This window comes from Dipodomys spectabilis, unplaced genomic scaffold, assembly GCF_019054845.1.
Source record: "Dipodomys spectabilis isolate Male_0828 unplaced genomic scaffold, ASM1905484v1 ptg000266l, whole genome shotgun sequence".
Lineage (NCBI taxonomy): Eukaryota > Metazoa > Chordata > Mammalia > Rodentia > Heteromyidae > Dipodomys > Dipodomys spectabilis.
This window is the reverse complement of record NW_024870943.1, coordinates 5,017,857-5,034,966: the sequence shown is the minus strand read 5'-3', so window position 1 is coordinate 5,034,966 and position 17,110 is coordinate 5,017,857. Positions and strand designations below refer to the sequence as shown.

At 44.5% G+C, this 17,110-nt stretch overlaps 1 protein-coding gene across 2 annotated transcripts; it reads right to left on the bottom strand.

The window, feature by feature from the left end:
- Nucleotides 1-2,711: 2,711 nt before the first annotated feature.
- Nucleotides 2,712-12,179, bottom strand: LOC122125762 (3-beta-hydroxysteroid sulfotransferase-like). 2 transcript variants are annotated; one of them, XM_042700361.1, is made up of 7 exons: nt 11,527-12,179; nt 8,136-8,347; nt 7,412-7,538; nt 6,252-6,346; nt 5,379-5,556; nt 3,692-3,805; nt 2,712-3,087 (listed from the first exon to the last, which is right to left on the bottom strand). In XM_042700361.1, the coding sequence occupies exons 1-6, from the start codon at nt 11,744-11,746 to the stop codon at nt 3,693-3,695; spliced, it is 945 nt and encodes a 314-aa protein (XP_042556295.1). In that variant the 5' UTR covers nt 11,747-12,179; the 3' UTR covers nt 2,712-3,087; nt 3,692. The 2 variants fall into 2 exon arrangements, with proteins under 2 accessions (XP_042556295.1, XP_042556297.1); XM_042700363.1 differs by lacking the exons at nt 2,712-3,087; nt 3,692-3,805 and adding an exon at nt 4,814-4,972.
- Between the last annotated feature and the right edge of the window lie 4,931 nt (nt 12,180-17,110).

Below are 17,110 nucleotides of genomic sequence, written 5' to 3'. Positions count from 1 at the left end.
AGAGGTCAGCCAAGGACAGGCTAGCTGTTCACTTCCAGCTTGGGTAAAAATAAAAGAAGTAGATTCCGGACATGGCTGTGACTCAAGCCTTACAGCACTAGTCTTGAGGAAGAGAAGCTCAGGATCAGCCCCCAGGCCCTGATTCCAAGCCGCAGAATTTGCACAATGAATAAAGTAATAGATTTCTCTATGGAAGTGGTATATCTACATCCCTAATGGGAGAATCTGCTGTCAGGAGTCTTTTTGTCCACCAGAGGGCCATGAACTTCAAGACTCTTCGAGCTCTTGAGCTCCCAGTGATGCTAACCATCGCCCTATTCTGCCCAGATCAGTACAGCTGCCATTTTGTACCATGTCTCATGTCTCTTGACTCATTTCAGTTCACCAAGTCATTTATCTTCAACTCTCCATTAGATATGATCTGGTTTGTTGAGATAGCTTTTCTGCTCTCTTTTTACTACCCTCAGGTCTCAGTTTCCTAACTGAGTTTTTTAACTCAGTTTTGAGCCTGCAAGTTTTGGAGGAACATGTGTCTGCTCACAAGGGCTGGCTGTATAATAGACTCCAATCTGACCTCTCAAAATGTGGCTTTTCTGTTATCTCGTGGACATATTCCTGTATATCATTTGGAGTTCCCAACGAGATCCCAGTGCCAATGGGGGCAGCTGGGTTTCTTGAAGCCACTGGCAAATGGCCTCAGCGATACTGGTTGCCAGAGGATGGGAGACTCCATAGAACAGAGAACATCTCAGAGTTTTCTTAGTGCCTGATGGCTCTTCTGCTACTTCAAGTGCCAGGATCATGGATGTCTGACATTCCACTAAATCTTTTTTGGGGTCCAGCTTTTTGGAGTCACTCAGGAATCATCTGGAGGTGAGTAAGTTTCTGTTGTTCTTTGTTCTTGTTTTCTGTTTGTCTGTGTTTCTGCTGAAGATCTATCTGTTTGGATGTAAAGTGGGAGGAGATCAGATGGGAGCAGGCCCCACTGATGGTCCCTTTCAGGCTGCGATGCCAGTAGAGGATTTTGTGTTTTTCTTTGTTTCTGTCTTGGTCTTGTCTCATTCTGTTTTCTTAAGAATTGGCACCAGTTTGTAATATGGATCCTTGTTGTCTGTGTCATTGCCTTTATTCTTTAGACATCTATTTGGGGGTACTAGCCAAAGTTCCACTTGTATCTCACTCCAGTGTATATTGGATAATTTTAAATTGGGATTTTCAGATGACTATGGGGTAAACTCTCTAAATCTAAACTAAAAGCAAATTTGGACAGTAGAGTGGCTCACATTTGGAGTTGGCTGGCTAAACCAAAGTCTCCTTTGACCCTAAGTTAGCCCTGGTAATTTGGAATTTGGGATGTAAAGTGCCCTAATCTTAAAATGGGTGACAAAGTAAGGCCATATGGTAGGTTAAGGGTTTAGCTTCATGTAACCCCACCCTTCCACCAAGCTTACTCCTCCTCTAGCCATCTAGAAAGTATTCAAAGATCATTCATATGCTAATGTGCCTTGCTAGCAAAAGTTGTCTCTTCAGCAGGCACTGGAGACTGAGGTCCATCTAAGAAATATTGGACGTTCCATTCGTATGCTAATGTGCTTTTCTATCAAAGTTGGTCTAATTGTCTAGGTCTTGGTTATCTCTAAGAGATTGTTTGTTAGCAAAAGTATTCATTTTTAAGATTAAGTTTTGATAAATGCTGATCACATGATTCTATAGTGCTATGGGCAGAAGTATCTGTCACCACTGTAATTCCAGGACACTTTTTGTGCCCACCAGCCAATGGAATTGGAGGTTGTGTGAGAGGGTAGATTTGGGGTTGGGCTTATATGGGTCTTAACAAGGAAGCAGAAAATAATAATAATATAAAAAACAGGCTATGGTCTGTTCTCCCTCCTTGACCAGACTGACAATGGAATGCTCCAACCGGGCTGTGGGAACCTCCAGCTAAGCTAAGGTCTGACTGACTTGCCTGTGGTCAAGTGAATGATCCTTCATACAGGATCTCTGACCTGCCAGTTCCTTGTATTTACCACAAGCTTTCCAGTTGCCAACTATGGACCAAGATGATTCTTTTATGTGACATCATCCCTCAAAGTAACCTCAAAGTCATATTTCTCATTTTAATATACAATGGAGGTTCCGCAAAAAATTTTGTGTATGTGTGTGTGTGTGTGTGTATGTGTATGTGTGTGTGTGTGTGTATGTGTATGTGTGTGCGCGCACTTGCGTACCACTCCAGAGGCTTGAACTTGGGCCTTGGCTGCTGTCCTTGAGCTTTTGTGCTCAAGCCTGACATTCTACCACCTGGGCCACAGGTCTTTAATAATGAGCTACTAGTACATGGTTCACATGGGGAAAACAGGAGGAAAAGGGGACATGGCCTGGCCTTTCTCACACAACCACGACCCCATCGGCTCACCTAATTTGGGATAGGTCACCATTATGATGTCTTTGACCTTCAGCATGAACTTCTCATGGGCTGCTTCTATGGCTTTAGGTTTGAAACCCCCAAATGAGAAAAAAATGCCCTCATATCACACATAGTCCTGTGCCATGGTGCAGGTCCTGTGTGCCTAGCCCTTGGTATCAGACCACTGCCACTGTGCAGATGGTGGCAGAGTCTTGGTTGTCATCATGGGTGGTGAAGGCAATCGGTAACTGTTTTCATTTTGCTGCAAAAAATAATTTGATAATTAACAACAACAACAACACAGTGTGATTGTCACCAAGGATTTTTATTCGGCAAATGTGCAATCATTCAAAGGGTGATCTGTCCTCATCTACTTTTTACTTCACAGCAGGGAACCAGAACTACAAGAAAAAATAGGCTTGAATGGAGGTTTCATTAATTAAAAACATTACAGATACTTATTTTGAGAAGCAGTATAGATATCACAAAAATTGCAGAGAGAGGTTGGACTTCTGGATCAAGGGCCTATGTACAATTCACTAATATCAACCAAAAATCATTGCAAAGTATCCTCACTGCATTTTTCTTCTGATTTCTTCTGCTTCTCCCAGGATCTCTCACTACTCCAGGATGGCAGCCATGATCCCCCAGGTCATGGATCTCCATTGCTCCTCAAGTTCCTGGGGACAGGGAGAGTTTCTCAGACTTCCTTTCCTTGTCCTGACCAATATAAGTTTGAGCAACACCAAATCTTTCCTCTAACATCACTGGGATGGTGTGTGTGTGTGTATGTGTGTGTGTGTGTGTGTGTGTGTGTGTGTGTGTGTGTGTGTGTATGCGTGTATGTGTGTTTGAGAGAGAGAGAGAGAGAAAGAGAGAGAGAGAGAATGTCCTGGGATTTGAACTTAGGACTTAGGTACTGTACTTAAGCTTTTTTTGCTCAAAGCCAGCAGTCTACCACTTGAGCCACAGTTCTACTCCCAAACTTTTGCTGATTCATTGGAGATAAGAGGCCCACTGACTTTCATGTCTTTATTGGCTTTGAAGCTGGATACTCAGATCTCAGCCCCCTGAGTAGCTACAATGTCAAAGCAGAAGCCACTGTCTCCTGGCTTTATAAGATTTGATAATAACTGTTATGCTATAAATGAAGAGTTGTACCATAGTGATTTTTATCAGGCTGGGGATCAAATGTACCACCATCAGAATCAGGTGACAGATCTCTGCCCTGACCTCACAGGGACACGAATGTTCTTGTCCACAGACACTGAGGTAAATCTGTACCTTAGTCCCACGGGAACAGCGTTGGAGGAAATCCTGCCATCTTCTCCCAGAATATTTTGTCGAAATCTTCAGCCTGGGTTACAGTGAAGTGGTTCTTCCAGTCTCCCACAATGCCTGGAGGCCATGAAGAAAAGCTGAGATCAGCTGGGGCAGGAATGGCCCAGCCCACCAGCTCCCCATATGGGCCCCGCCATGCACCTGCTGTGACACTAGAACTCAGAAGGAAGAATCATCTAGAACTGTATGTGCATGTGTGTGTGCATGCGTGTGTGCGTCTGTGTCTCTGTGTGCCAATAGTGGGTCTGAGCACTATCTTTGAGCCTTTTTGCTCAATGCTGGTACTCTGCCACTTGAGTCACAGCTCCACTTCTGGCTTTTTGCTGGTGAATTGGAGATAAAAGTCTCACAGACTTTTCCTGCCTGGGCTGGCTTTGAGCCGTGATCTCCAGATCTCAAAGTCCTACGTGACAGGGATTTCAGGTTTGAGCCACCAGAGGCTGATAAGCCAAGTAGTTTACCAGGATCTCAGTGAATTCAACAATGGAGTTGACATTGCCCAGGCCTAAAACCTCTGAGGAAAATCCTTCCATAGAGGAGATCAAACTGAAGACAGAACACCAGGGTTCAGCGGTCAGGGAGGTGCATTCAAACAGGCAATGAAGAAACAGGAAGGTAGAAAGAAGTAAGAATGGAACACAAGTAAGCAAGACACCAAACCTAAGAAACACAGGCCTAGCAGAACCAGAAGATTTCAATGTGGTCTCCAAGCCTTCCATTTCACAGGGAAATCTCTCGATAGTAGAGATGTATGTGATTCTAAAGCCTAAGCTAATAAAAAATACAACAAATGGATGAATATGACTGGAAAAACAATCATAAAAGTTCTTAGTCACCAAAACAAGAACAAGAAAACAAATGCAATTTTCAGACTGGGAGAGAATCTTCAGCAGGTTTTCATTGGATGTAATTATCCAGAATGGACACAGAGCTTAAAGGTATATGGACAAAGAAAAAAAAATCTTTCAATTATTAGATGGGCAATGGAATTGAAAAGCTATTCTGAGATGAAGAAATAAAAATGTCTAGTAGATACATAAAGCCAGCTGGTCTCTGGTGGCTCACACTTGTCATCCTGGTGACTCAAAAGGCTGAGATTGAGGATGGAGGCTTGCAGTCAGCTCTGGGCAGAAAAGTCGGAGAGATTGTTCTCTTCAGTGAACCACTAAAAATCCGGAAGAGTTGTGGCTGTAGTGGTAGAGGGCCAGCTTTGAGCAAAAATTTCTAAAGAAAAAAACAACAAAACCTCAGGGACAGTGCCTAGGCCCTGAGTTCAAGCCCTTGTTACACATTTTAAAAACCCAGCCAAGCACTGGTGGGCTGTCATGTGTCATCCTAGCTACTCAGGCTACTGAGAACTAAGGATGGTGGTTCAAAGCCAGCCCAGCCAGGAAAGTCCATGAGATTCTTATCTCCAGTGAACCACCAGAAAACCCGAAGTGGCGCTGTGGCTCAAAGTGGCACAGTGTGAGCCTGGAGTAAAAAAGCTCAGGGACAGCGCCCTGGCTCCGATCTCAGCTCTACAACTGACAAAAAAGAAAAGTCATAAAGCCGAATTCACAAAGCAGAGATCTGTCAAGAATTCCCTTTCTGGTCGCTGACAGATGTTTAAACCACAGCGGTTCCACACCTTTCCTGGTCATTAGGACACCAGCAGGAAAGTTATTCCTGTTCGCCATGCTGTAATTGGACATCATGTTTTCCTTCATGGCCTGGAAGGAGCTGTTCTCCAGGACCAAGTCTAGCTCTTCGGGGTCCAGCTTCTTCCCCAGGAACTGACAGATCTTCTCCACAGTGCTCCTTGTGTCCTGCAAGAAGGAAAAACAGGACACCACACAGAGAGGCTCTCAGGAGGAAGGAGCTGTGGAGGGAGGAGAAGAAGGGACAGACAGCCAAGGACCATGACAGACTCCTATGACAGAGGCTGAGCTGGGAGCAGGGAGGGCGGAAGGGATGAGAGAGGAATAGGAAGGAGGACCAGAAGGATTTGATCCAAGCATCCAGCACCGGGATGTCATTTTATGGTTTGTGGCAACACAACCAGAGCACAGAGGCAGGACATGTCCCAGACCTTGAGCAAGGCATTTGGACAGGGATCAAGTGATAATTTGACAGTTATCCACAGGAAGATCAATACACCAGGTACTAGAGTGAACCACAGCTGATTTCTGAACAACACAGATTTTGTTAATGGCTGTGTGTGAGAGAGAGTTGTGTGTGTCTGTTGTATGGTTGAACTCAGTGTGTGCATACTATCTTGAGCCTTTGTGCCCAAGGCTAGCTCTAACACTTGAGCCACAGCTCCACTCTGGCTCTTTGGTGGAAATAAGAGTCTCATGGACTTTGCTGCCCAGGCTGGCTTTGAACTGTAATCCACAGATGCCATCTTCCTGAGTAGCTGGTATTGTGTAGTCTGAGTAGTGGAATGGGGTCTATGAAGGAGGAGAGATGTGTGTCAGTGTGAGTGGGCAGAGGGTGGGGTGCAGGGAAAATGGATCGTTACCTTCTTCAGCTCCTCGTAACTGAGCACCAGCACATTCTCCCTCTCCCTCATGGACATCCAGCCCTGGACATGTGCAAACCATGACCCATACGGCACTGCAGGGTGGGTAAGGAGAGACAAGTAATCAACTCCTGGACGTCCAGATGTGGTCTATGATTTCCACATGTTTCCTCTTGTCCCCATAGCTTCCTTCTGGTATAAATGACAAAAATCTTGTGCATATTTTTTTTTTTTGTTGTTGGTCGTGGGGCTTAAACTCTGGGCCTGGGCGCTGCCCCTCAGGTCTTCAGCTTAGGGCTAGTGCTCTACCACTTGAACCACAGCAACATTTCTGGCTTTTTCTATTTATGTGATACTGAGGAATCGAACCTGGGGCCTCATGCATGCAAAGTAAGCACTCTACCACTGAACCACCTTCCCAGCCCCACTTGTGTATATTTACAGGTTAAAATATCCTATTTCAGCTAGGGGCCTAGCTACTCAGGAAGGTGAGATATGAGGATCTCCGTTCAAAGCCAGCCTGGGCAGGAAACTCTGTGAGACTCTTATCTCCAAGTGTTCGAGTGGTCACCTTGAGTTTATGGCCATACCAAACCCAGCATGTTCAATCTCCTCTGATCTCAGAAGCTAAGCTGGGTGGGACCTGGATGGGAGAGTGGTCAACCTTGAGCAAAAGAAGATTAGAGATAGTGCCCATGCCCAGTGTTTAAGCTCCTCTACCAACAATACTCATACATACATACATACATACATACATACATACATACATATACATATATGTATATATGTGTATACATATTTTATATATATATTTATATATCTCATAGTTATCTGGGCGTCGGTGGCTCATCCTGTCATCCAGGATACTCAAGAAACTGCCACCTGAGGCTCTTGATTCTAAACCACTGCAGGAAGGAAAGTCTATGAGATCCTTATCTTCAATTAATCACAAAAAAATGGAAGTAGCGGTGTCGCTCAAGTGGTAAAGCCAAAGCCTTGAGTGAAAAAGTAAGAGAAAATGCCCAGGCCCAGAACTCAAACCCCAGGACCAGCAAACACACACACACACACACAACACACACACACACACACACACACACACACACACACACACACACACACACACATGTTTAGATCCTCTCATTTCACAACCCACTCACCACTGCCTTGGATGAACCATTCGTAATACTGCTGCAGAGACTGTGGATTCTTCATGTACCTTGATCTACTCCAGAAATGATAGCCAGACACAAGAACATCCTTTGGATTTCTGATGATGTAGATAACCTTGAAGGGAGAAAGAAGAAAACCGAAAGATCTTGACCATCTTTCCACATACAAGGTCTTTACCCCTCCTCAGCCAAGGTCTACATGACATGACCAGTATGGAAAGATCAATGATCTGCTGTGTGTGTGTGTGTGTGTGTGTGTGTGTGTGTGTTTGTGTGCGTGTGGGCGCGTGACAGTCTGGAGGCTTGAACTCACGGCCTGGGTATGGTCCATCAGCTTTTTTGCTCACAGCTACTGCTGTATCACTTGATCCACAGCTCCAGTTCCAATGTGATGTTTGTTTGGTGGAGTCTCTCAGACTTTTCTCCCCAAGTTGCTTTTGAACTATGATCCTTAGAACTCAGCCTCCTGAGTAACTAGTGTGACAGGTGTAAGCCACTCTTGCCTGGCTTATTTCTTCCTTTTTTATTTTAGTTTAGTTTTTGGTCAGTCATTGGGATTGAACTGCAGGCCTGGGCTTGTTTTGTTTCAGGCTGGGCTCTACCACTTTGAGCCACAGTGCCTCTTCCAGTTTTCAGGTGACTTGGAGATAAGAGTCTCATAAGCTTTCATGCCCAGGCTGGCTTTGAACTCTGACCCTCAGATCTCACTTACCTTGGCCTTGGAAGTGAAGAAAGACTTGGGGAAGAGTTGCATGGGGAGGTGGGAGGAGAGGAGGGGGGGCCCCTCCTTCCTGTCCTTAATGATTTTGGATCCATATTCAGTCTCCATCCATGGGGAGCGATCCCAGATGGGCTCAGACCGGATCCACTCGGGATCCCCTTTGCTGTGAATGAGACACAGGATCTCAACCACCCAGTTGGTTCCTGGAGACAGAAGATAATGGGACTGACACTCATTTCTATCTGAATTGCATACAAATCTTGATGGTAAAATATATATAACATAAACCTTACCAATATAAACTTACAATCTTATAAGCATACAATCTTTGGTCACACATGGCCAGAATATGTGTGTGTGTGTGTGTGTGTGTGTGTGTGGTTCCAAGAGCTTGATCTCCAAACTTGGGGCTATCCCTGAGTTTTCCTGCTCAAGGTTGGTGTTCTACCACTTGAGTCACAGCTCTATCTCCTGCTTTTTGGTTGTTGATTGCCAAGTCTGTCTTCGAACTGCAATCCTCAGATCTCAGACTCCTGAGCATGAGCCACAGAGTCTGGCTCACCACAGCACCTTAACATCTTATAAACCTATGCCATCCACATGTGCATAGTTGGCTCTGTCTCCTGTCCAGGCCCCCACAGTTCTCCTGTCTCTTCTAGGCTGTGGTGGCTGTGGGCTTTGCACATGGTACAAGTCACACACCATCTGTCTTCTCACGACGGCCTGCCCTTGTGTGCTTCCAGTAGCACTGGTAATCAGCGTCACTCTCCATTTATTCCCAGAGCCTACTGGGGTTAAGCAGCGAGTCTCTGTGGATAATTGGGATGGATCTACCCCGTGGCTGTTCCTGAAATCCCTGCACTGCTCCTGGCTCCTGATTCTCAGCGCATTTCCCGTGCAGTGTGTGCTCTGTGCTGGCTCTGCCCCATCCTGGTGCTCCTCCCCTGGCCGCCCCCATTAGGGCCTGTTCTGCTACTGCCTTGTATTTGCTGGAAGTTTCCAGTTCCCAACTACTGCCTAAAGAGAATATTTGTTTTCTTTTTGTGCCAGTCCTGGGGCTTGGTTTGCACACTTTCCAAAAACAAATGTGCTTATTACTTGACTTCTGTAAAACACCTTAATAAGAACAAATAAAATTATATGAACAAAAAAGAGGTGCTGGAGATATGGTTCAAGTGGTAGATTGCTAGCTGAGTAGGCAAGCCAAGAAAGTAGAAGGCTCTGAGTTCAAATCCCAGTACTGCCTCCCACAGAAATAAATAATTGAACAGTTACTCCTTCAATGTTTAGCATGCACTAAATAAAAAAGCATTACACTTTATTTGAAAGGTGTCCATGAGTGCTAGATATAGAACTTTAAAAATATTGAGAAAACTAAAATACCAGAATAAAAAATTTTTCCACATATGTAGGGAAAGAGAAAGCCAGCATATCTTCATATGCCAGCTTCCAATGTAGCTACACGTTTAAAAACAGCCTCAGTGAAAACCACTTCGACCAAGTTGGCATGTGCACACAGGCCAATAGTCTGAAATGTTTGTTCTAAAATGTATGTGGAGGGGTGACATCGGTCAAGATGCCTCCTAGGAAATGGGCAGCTTGGCATTGAATCCTTTGGTACAGATGCTGTGGGGTTTGAACTCAAGGTGCCATCCCTGAGCTCTTCTGCTCAAGGCTAGCTCCCTACCACTTTAAGCCCCAGCACCACCTCCCATTTTCTGGAGGTTAATGGGAGATTGGAGTCCCACAGCCTTTCTTGCCTAGGCTGGTATGGAACTGTGATCTTCAGATCTTAACCATTTGCAGCGGTGAGCCACCTCGTCCAATTTGAAAGATCATTTATAAAAAAACCTAAATAAATTAATCACATGGAAACCAAATTTTAAATTTAAAAATGAAAAACTGACATTAAAATAAGTCATTTCTGCCCAACTAAGGATATAGTTACTAAACTAAGAAGACAGCCAACCAACTGGGAAAAGATCTTTTCCAGGAATACATCAGGGAAAGTCCTAATAGCCAATAATATACAAGGAGCTCAAGGCAATTAAGGAGAAACTACTCAGAAAAAGAGGTAAGAAGAGTAAAGAAGCACATGAGGAAATGCTCAGCTTCCCTGTCCTGAAAGAACATGGGAATCAAAACCATCCTGAGATGCCATCTCATGCGAGTTAGACTGGCCTACATTTTGAATTCTAACAACAACTAATGTTGGCAGGGATATGGGGGCAAGAAACCCTCCAGCAACACCAGTGGCAATGTAAACTAATACAACCACTCTGGAGAGCAGTCCGGAGATTCCTCAAAAACTAAACATATATCTTCCTTATGACCCAACCATACCACTCCCAGGCAAGTAGTCTGAGCATCATAAGCCAGGATATGACAAGGACCCCTGCACATCCATGGTCATCGCCACACCATTTACAATAGGTAAGAGGGGAAACAGCCCAGATGCCCCACATAGATGCGTAGCTATGTGCAATGCAATTTTACCCAGCCGTTAGAAAGAATAAAATTATGTAACTAGCAAGGAAATGGATGGGACCACAACAAATCATGTTGAGTGAGGGAAGCCAAGATCAGAGAGACAAACGACTCATGATCTCCTTGGTATGCACAAGTTAGATTGAAAACACTCAGGAATATGTCAGTTTGCACAGCATTCTAGATACTCCTGTACAGTAAGATCAAAAGAGCTGTAGGAGAGAATCACAAAGCCCCTATTCGTATGAATATAAAATGATATGCATACTGAAATGAACCCTAAAGATATGGGAACAAAGGACTTTTTTTCAAATGTGGCTTTTCTCTTTGTGATGGCTCTGTATTCTTTACCTTATGTATTCACGCACATCTATTGGATGGTAGGGAAAGGGTAGAGAGAACCAGAGCACAAATGATGAAAAAGTACAGTGGTGGAGTGCACTGGACACTATGAAAGTGAGCTGTGCAACTCAGGGGTGGACAGGGCAGGGAGGGAATGGGAGAGAACGAGGGAACAGAAGATGCTGTGTGAAAGGAAATGTACTTATTACCTGATGTAGGTAAGTGTAACCCGGCTGTATATCACCTCTCTAACAATAAAGTAAATTAGAAAAAAAATAAAGGGGAAAAACTGGAAGTGATTCTTCTAGGAGATCAGCAGCCTTCTTCCTCTGTTACTCAACCCCCCTAGCCCCAGACAGTCACAGATACCTAATTCTGCCATAGGCCCAACTCTACTGCATTTCTCCAACACCTTCACTGACACACCACACACACAGGAATCCCTGTGAGAGATCCTCTACTCGGAAGGGAAAGAAACAAATGAGCTACTATACCATCCCCAAATGGGAGGCTGGTGGGAGTAGGGCATGTAGCTGTGGCACCATCTGCTCACCGGATTTGGGGTAGCTCACCGTGATGATTTCCTCATCCTTCAGCACCAGCTTCTCGTGGGCTGCTTTTATGAATTCAGGGTTGCTACCCACGGCAGGGAAAGGAATGCCCTGGTACCATAAATAGTCGTGAGCCATGGAGGGGCCCTGCGTGCCTGGCTCTTGGTCACAGACCACTTGTACTGCCACCGGGGAGAAGGTGGCAGAGTCTGGGTTTTTCATTCTGGGTGGTGAAAGCAATCATTAACATTTTTCATTTCATTTTGAAACAAATTAGATGATAAAGAAATATGCAATGCTAAGGTCACGCGGTATTTTTATTGGGCAACTGTGAACTCCTTCAAGGGCGATCTGTGCTCATCAGATTGTCAGTTCTTGGCAGGGAACCTGCCAAGAGGAAATAGAAGGAAGCAGGCTTGAGAGCAAGGTTATTTTTAATTTGGAAATTTACAAATACTGAATTTTGGAGATAGGTGTAGATATCACAAAAATGGTCAAGAGTGAGGTCTGGACTTCTGGCTTACGGTCCTAGGTTCAATCTACTCATATCACACAAAAGCTATTAGCAAAAGCACTCAAGGCATTTTTCTTTTTTCTTTTTGTCGGTCATGGGCCTTGAACTCTGGGCCTAGACACTGTCCCTCAGCTCTTCAGCTCAAGGCTCGCCTCTATCACTTGAGCCACAGTGCCACGTCCGGTTTTCTGGTGGTTTATTAGAGATAAGAATCTGGACTTAGCTCAATGGAAACAGCTCTGGAGGAAGTCCTGCCACTTTCTCCCAGAGTATTTTCTCCAAGGATTTGTTCTGGGCTGCGGTGAAGTGGTTCTTCCATTTCCTGGGGATGCCTGGTGGCTGGAGAGAAATGCTGAGATCAGATGAGGACCAGCGCACCAAGAATCCAGCCACACCTGACTCCCCATCTTGGTACTTCCACAGCCACTGGGTCTCAGAGGGAAGAACTGCTGAGAAATGTGTGTGTGTGTGTGTGTGTGTGTGTGTGTGTGTGTGTGTGCACCAGTACTGAGACTGAACATTGGGACTGAGCTTTTATGCTGAAGGCTACCATCGAATTAGAGGTAAGAGGCTCACATATTTTCCTACCTGTCCTGGCTTTGAAGTTGATCCTTTAGTTCTCAGTTTCCTGAGTAGCTGGGATTACAGGGGTGAATTTTTAGCCAGCCAAGAACTTTACCAGAATCTCAGTGAATTCAATGGTAGATTTGGTATTGTTCAGGCCTCAAATCACTGAGGATTATCCTTTGATAGAGGAGACAAAACTGAAGACAGAACACCACGGCTCTGGGATCAGGGATATGCATTAGGACAGGCAATGAAGAAACAGGAAAATGCAAAGAAGTAAAACTTATCACACACACACACACACACACAAACACAAACCTTCACTGGTCCACTATGAAAATACCAAACCTAAGAAACACAGGCTTAGCATAAAGAGGATTTCAGTGTAACCCTGAAACCTAATGTTTCATGAAGGGAAATCTCTGGATAATAGAGACATAGGTAATAATTTTCTGCCTAGGGCTATCAAGCCTCTATCAATGAGAAATGGAACAAATGAATGAATGTGCCTGCATAAAATTGAAAAAAAAGTTTCTGCCCTCCAAAAACCAAAAGCAAACAACAACAAGAAGAAAGCAAAACCAGTTTGAGGATGAGAGAGAATCTTCAGCTGTTCAGGGGATGCAAGGCAATCATCCAGAATGGACCAAGAGCTTAACATTGTACAGACAATTATTTGATAGGCAATGGAATCCAAAAGCCATTCAGAGATGAAAAAATAAAAATATATAATAAAGAAAGAGAGCTGGGTGCTGGTGTCTTGCACTTACCCTCCTAGCTAATTAAATGGATGAGATTGGAGGATGGAGGTTTGAAGTCAGTTCTGGGCAGGAAAGACCGTGAGACTCTACTCTCCAATAAAGCAACAAAAGGCTCAATGTTGGTTTGTGGCTCAAGTGGTAAAGTACCAACCTTGAGCAAAAAATTCAATATGAGCTTAGGGACAGCACCCAGGCCCTGAGTTCAGGGTAGAGTCTTGAAACCATGATCCTCGGCTCTCCTCTGGAGTAGTTGGAATGACAGGTGTAAGTCACTAACACTGGGCAAGACACTTATTTTAAAGTGTATTTTAAAGTTCCCATGAAATAGCACGGCGCCGGTGGCTCACACCTTTCATCCTAGCTACTCAGGAGGATGAGAACTGAGGATTGTGGTTCAAAGCCAGCCTGGGCAGGAAATTTTGTGAGATTCTTATCTCCAATGAACCACCAGAAAACCAGAAGTGGTGCTGCAGCTCAAGTGGTAGAGCACTAGCCTTGAGCTGAAGAGCTGAGGGACAGCACCCAGCCCGGAGTTCAAGCCCCACGACCTACCTAAAAAACAAAAGTTTCCATGAAACAATCACTTGAATTGGAATAAAGAAAGGAAGGAAAATGCATCACATGATGTCTGTGGAATATGTATGGACCACGGAGAGGTTTCTAAGCCTTTCTGTAGAAAGCACCGACAGGCGAGTAGAAAAATACATCTGGGTAGAGCCACATGCGTGGCAGACAATGTAGAGGAGCCACAGGGTCTTGGCCTTGAGTGACCATGGCTCAGGAAAAAGTGCTCACCTCTGGAGCCAGGAAACATTGAATCCAAGCTGGAGTTGCCCCCAGAAAGTGATTGCTGGACACAAACCTGGACCTCTCTACTGAGAACAAACTCCCAGACTCATCCACTCCTTGCCAGGCATGGGGAGCCCATAGCTGTGTATTCACTAAACCTGCCTTCCAAGCCAGTGCTCTAGTTCTGAGATGCAATGACCTTGAACTGTCCTTGAGCTGGTGGTCACAGCAAGATGACTTGGCATTTGGACGCCAGAGTCTGATTCTGTGTTTTAGGGCATTACTCTGGAACTTCTCTTTCCTTTTATTTATTTATTCATTCATTCATTCTTGTTGCTGGTGTTGTAGCTGGGCATTGTTCATCCCTATGTTGTTTGGATCCAGGCTGGTAACGCTACCACTTGAGCCACAGCTCCACTTATACTTTTTCTGTTGGTTTATTGGAGATAAACATCTGGTGGCCTTGCCCACCTCAGCTGGCTTTGAACCACAATCTTAGATATCAGCCTCCTGAGTAGCTAGGATGACAGGCGGGAGCCTGGCTCATTTATTTACTTTGGATGGAATAAAGTTCAAAGAATAAGTGGGCAAGTTGTTCTGTATAAAGCATGTTTGTATGTTCTAGATGAGTTTAATGGTGGTTTTTGAAACTCTGGCATCCAGTTCCTCTGTGAGGGCCCATCTGTACGGGTCCACATCTTGGGTCTGAAGACTTTTACCTATCGAACACGAACCTCAGGCCAAGTTGAATTGCTGAATGCAATTGCAGTTTGGCCTCAGCTTCAGGACTACAATTTCAAGAATTACAGATAAAAAGCATTGATTGAGCCTGGCAACAGGTCACTCACCTGTCATACTAGCTATTCAGGTGGTTGCGATCTGAGGATTGGAGTTCAAAGCCAGCCTGAGCAGGGATCCTGTGAGACTCTTATCTCCAATTAACCACCAAGAAGGTGGAAGCTGAGCTGTGGCTCAAGTGGTAGAGATTCAGCTTTGAACAAAAAGCTCAGGCACAGTGCCCAGGCCTTGAGTTCAAGCTTCAAGATGTCAGCATTGTCTGAACAGTTCTTGGGCACTGAGCACTGATCTTGGCCTTGGAAGTGAAGAAAGACTTGGGGAAGAGTTGGATGGTGAAGAGTTGGATGGTGAGGTGGGAGGAGAGGAGGCTGGGCCCCAACTTCATGTCTTGTATTATTTTAGATCTATGATTAGTCTTGATTCACAGGGTTCGATTCCAGATGGGCACAGACCGGATCCACTCTGGCTCCCCCTTGCTGTGAATGAGACACAGGATCTCAATCATCCAGTTGGTTCCTGGAGACAGAAGAAAGTGAATGTTACTCATTTCTTTCTGAATTATGTAAAAACCATGATGGTAAAATATACACAACATAAACCTTACCCATAGATTCTGTGGCTGGCATGCAATCTTTGGTCACTCAACTTTTGTATGTGTGTGTGTGTATGTACCAATTTTGTGTTTTCTTCATTGGTAATCAGCATAATATCCTATTTATTCCCTACGGCCTATTCTGACTATGCAGCTGTTTCTCTGAGGATATTGGGGGTTACTCCACCTCTTGGCTGTTCCTGGAATCCCTTCAGTTCATCCTCCTGTCTGTTGATTTTCAGCACATTTCCTTTACTCAGTGCTCAGTGTGTGTGCTGGGTGCTCGCCTCCTGCTCCCATCCCAGGCCTGAGTCACACACAATCCCCTGGATTATGGCCTGTTCTGCCAGGTCCTTGTGTTTATTGTAAGCTTTCCAGTTGCCAATGACTGCCCACATTTTTTTCTTTTTGTGCCAGTCCTGGGGCTTGAACTCAGGGCCTGGGGACTTTAATTTTAAAAAAAAAGAACCAAAAAACAAATGTATTCAATAGTTAGGAAATGTTAACACCCTCCACCCCTTCCCCATACAACAGTGTAGATATGGTTCAAGTGGTAATGTGCCAGCTGGATACTCAAGCCAAGCAAGTTCAAGGCCCTGAGTTCAAATCTCAGAACTGCCCCCTACCAAATTAATAACTGAAAAGTTACATCCTCACTTGAACTTATAGGCACAGGCAGGAAATTCCTGAACAGAGTACCTGGATCAAAACAACTTGGAGAGAGATTCAACAAATAAAAAGGTTTTGCACAGCTACAGCTATAGCAACCAAGCTAGAAAGACAACTAACTAACTGGGAAAAATATTTACCAGCAATATATCAGACAAGGGTTTAATATCTAGTATACACAAGGAACTCAAGAAACTAATCCCTCCCTAACCTAACAAACCAATTACTAAATGGGCAAGGGAACTAAAGAGAGACTTCTCAGATGAACAAATAAAAATGGCAAAGAAACACATGAGGAAATGTTCACCATCCCTGGTTGTGAAGGAAATGCAAATAAAGACAACCCTGAGATACCACCTTACCCCAGTCAGAATGTCCCACATCCACAAGTCAGCCAACGACAAATGCTGGAGGGTATGTGGAAAAAGAGGAACCCTATTACACTGCTGGTGGGAATGTACACTTATACAACCACTTTGGAAAGCAGTCTGGAGGGTCCTCAGAAAGCTAACTATTGACCTCCCTTATGACCCAGTCATACCACTTCTAGGAATCTATCCTGAACAACAGGAACCAGCATACAAGGACACGTGCACCTCCATGTTTATTGCAGCACTGTTCACAATAGCTAGGATATGGAAACAATGCAGATGTCCCACCACAGATGAATGGACCCAAAAATTGTGGTATCTATACACAATGGAATGTTATGCAGCCATTAGAAAGGACAAAATAATGGCATTTGCAGGGAAATGGATGGAGCTAGAAGAAATCATGTTGAGTGAGGTAAGCCAAGAGCAAATTGACAAACGGCACATGGTCTCCCTGTAAGTGGATGTTAAATCCAAAGCATAGGTAATATGACAAAATTAATAAGACTTAAGAAACAAAGGACT